At 32.8% G+C, this 2,754-nt stretch overlaps 1 protein-coding gene across 1 annotated transcript; it reads left to right on the forward strand.

The window, feature by feature from the left end:
- The first annotated feature begins 6 nt into the window (after window positions 1-6).
- Window positions 7-2,740, forward strand: LOC109590378 (receptor-like protein kinase 2). Its single transcript, XM_020006302.1, has 5 exons — window positions 7-1,107; window positions 1,585-1,639; window positions 1,688-1,752; window positions 2,462-2,586; window positions 2,647-2,740. The coding sequence occupies exons 1-5, from the start codon at window positions 74-76 to the stop codon at window positions 2,727-2,729; spliced, it is 1,362 nt and encodes a 453-aa protein (XP_019861861.1). The 5' UTR covers window positions 7-73; the 3' UTR covers window positions 2,730-2,740.
- Window positions 2,741-2,754: the final 14 nt, after the last annotated feature.

A 2,754-nucleotide genomic window follows, 5' to 3' on the forward strand; every position in this document is an offset into this window, starting at 1 on the left:
TCACAGTCAGCAAAGGCATCCTAACATTGTACTGTTAATTGGTGTCTATTATCCTCCTCGTTCACAATTACCAATGTTAGTAATGGAGTATCTTCCTTTATCACTCACACAATGTCTGGAGAGAGAAGAGCTACCACTTCAAATGAAGTATTCTATTCTTCTTGATGTTGCTAAGGGTTTGTGTTATCTTCATGGTAAACGTCCTCCTATTGTACATCGTGACCTCACTGCTAATAACGTGTTACTGACCTCTTCATACTCAGCTAAGATATCAGATCTAGGAGTATCAAGATTAGTCGATACCTTTAAAAAGCATCACCTTACTATGGCACCTGGTAATGCTATGGTAATGCCACCAGAAGCTCTTAAAGATAATCCGGTATATGATCACAAGTTAGATGTATTCTCTTATGGTTGTCTCATTCTTCATGTACTTACTGGTCAATTCCCTGAGCCTACAAACCAGTTTGTTCCTGAACCTGGTAAAGAAAAATCCTTCACAAAAGCATTAGAATGGGATAGAAGATCAAACTACATTAAAGATTTACCAAAAGAGAATGAGCTCCTTCCTTTAGCAAGGGATTGTCTTAATGATGTTCCTACTGATAGACCAGAAATGATTTACTCTTTTGAATTCATGGAGCAGGTTCTATCAAAATATCCAAAAATGAAAAGTATTACAGAATTAATGAAAGAGAATGAAGCAGCAGAAAAACATATTTATGACTTAGATGCAGAAATTAAAGTATTAAAGCTTGAGAAAGTAGAAACTGAACAACTGAGAATAAATCATGAACAACTGACAGCAGAAATGAAACACTTACAAAGTATTCTTATATTAAAAGAAAAAGAATTAAATCATTGCACTCGAGTACTAAAAAAAACTGTGAGGAGTAAAGATGAACTTAAGCAACAAGAAGACAATATGGATTTACTCACTAAAGTAGAAGTTGATTTAAAGGAAGAGGATTTGATAGAGCTTGCTGCAATGAAGGAGGTGAGTGCAACAAGAAAACACGAGCAGCAGCTATCTGAATGTCAGAAAGAAAGTGAGGTCAGAGTACAAGTAGCTAAAGAGCAGCAGTCCAAAGCATGGACTGTAGGCAGGTGAGGCTCAGATTTGAAACTATCTTGTATGATATGGTATACATGTAAGCCAGGTTAATGGATAAAGACAATGCTTTGCTTGCTATACATTATGCATAGATCCAGTGTGATCCATGTGAATGATGCATTGCTTGTGTAGGCTTGCCTCATAAATGTTTTTCATTTGTTATTATAATTTTTGTGTAATTTAGAAAATAAGAACTTATTACTAGTAATAATGTGAAGAAGGTTGGCATAGAAAGTAAAAAATTCCATTGTGTGCATGTACAAAGATAAAATGCAATCTAATATTAATCATTTTGAGGATTCTCAATTTGTGTATTTTGCATTATTGGCCTAAACTTTATTCCCAAAATGTAAATGGTGAATAAGTGTAATTTTATCATTTGGAAATTTGAACCATGAGTATAGTGTCCTTGGTCATCTTATGCATTACATTGTAGCTGCATTCTTAAAATCATTTTATGTATATTTTAGTTCGTTTTTTCCTACATTATCACGTGTCGAAGCTGAGACTATACTCAAGCAAGAGGTAAGCATTATTACTATAATCATTGACACTACATTGTAATCACTGTAGAATAAAGATGGAACTTTTGTTGTTAGAAATTCCAGTCGAGAAAACTGCAATATCGTATCATTATGGTATGCCTACTAGTTTCTTTGATAGTGAGATTGTTAATGAGATTTCATACATCTGGTATTTTTTAAGGAGACAAATTTTGGTAAATTGCTAAATTTTTTGGTGAATTTCAGGTTGTAATTTGGCAAATTTGTCACCATGTATCATTGAGCATGCGCTCAAAATGATGGATTTTGTTTTAGTCAATGGCCAAATTTGCAAAAATTTCCCCCTCCAAAATTACCAGTATACTATGGAAGTCACATGCTATTGTAGCAGGGTAATTAAAATTCGAAAAATTATGATAATCAAATTAATGATTATGATTACCTACCTCATCATCTACTTTTCATTACAATTATGTGCATATAATTCTTTTATAAATTAATGGTGGTTATGCATCATAAATTCCCTCCAATTTTTAAGAAACAGAAGTTTTACACAATAATTTTGTATGGTTTTATTTATTATAATGCTCAATTTTTATGGTTCAATGAATTTAGACTACTGACTTCAACATATTTTTGTTGGCAAGATCCAATCATGCAATGTGCTGGCTCTATATTAATTATTTATTTGAAAAGCACATCTCTTTGTCTGTTTTTAAGAAATTTGAAATTTTGGACTTCACCCTTGGTTTTTTAATTCCTCAGAAATATCCTCATCCTAATGTACATTGAGAATATAGTCAAAATTGTGTCTCTTTTTTGCTTCCTCCATTGTTGCTATTAGTTTTAAAGGTCAAATCAGGCATTATCGCATTATGAATGATGATAAGAAAAAATATTTTATATCTGAGGGACATCGCTTTCCAACAATTGCAGAAGTTATTGAATATCACAAACTGAACAGAGGAGGTCAGTTTCATTTGAAGCTATGGGTATTATTAATACACATATGATCATCATCATCATTAGGTTTAGCTACCAGATTAAAACGACTCCCTGCTGTGTTAGTCCCAAATCAACCAGTTCTCTCATCTGCATTTGGTAATTTGTGATAGATACAATGACACAAAGAATTGA

This window comes from Amphimedon queenslandica, unplaced genomic scaffold (genome assembly GCF_000090795.2).
Source record: "Amphimedon queenslandica unplaced genomic scaffold, v1.1 AMPQUscaffold_10130, whole genome shotgun sequence".
Lineage (NCBI taxonomy): Eukaryota > Metazoa > Porifera > Demospongiae > Haplosclerida > Niphatidae > Amphimedon > Amphimedon queenslandica.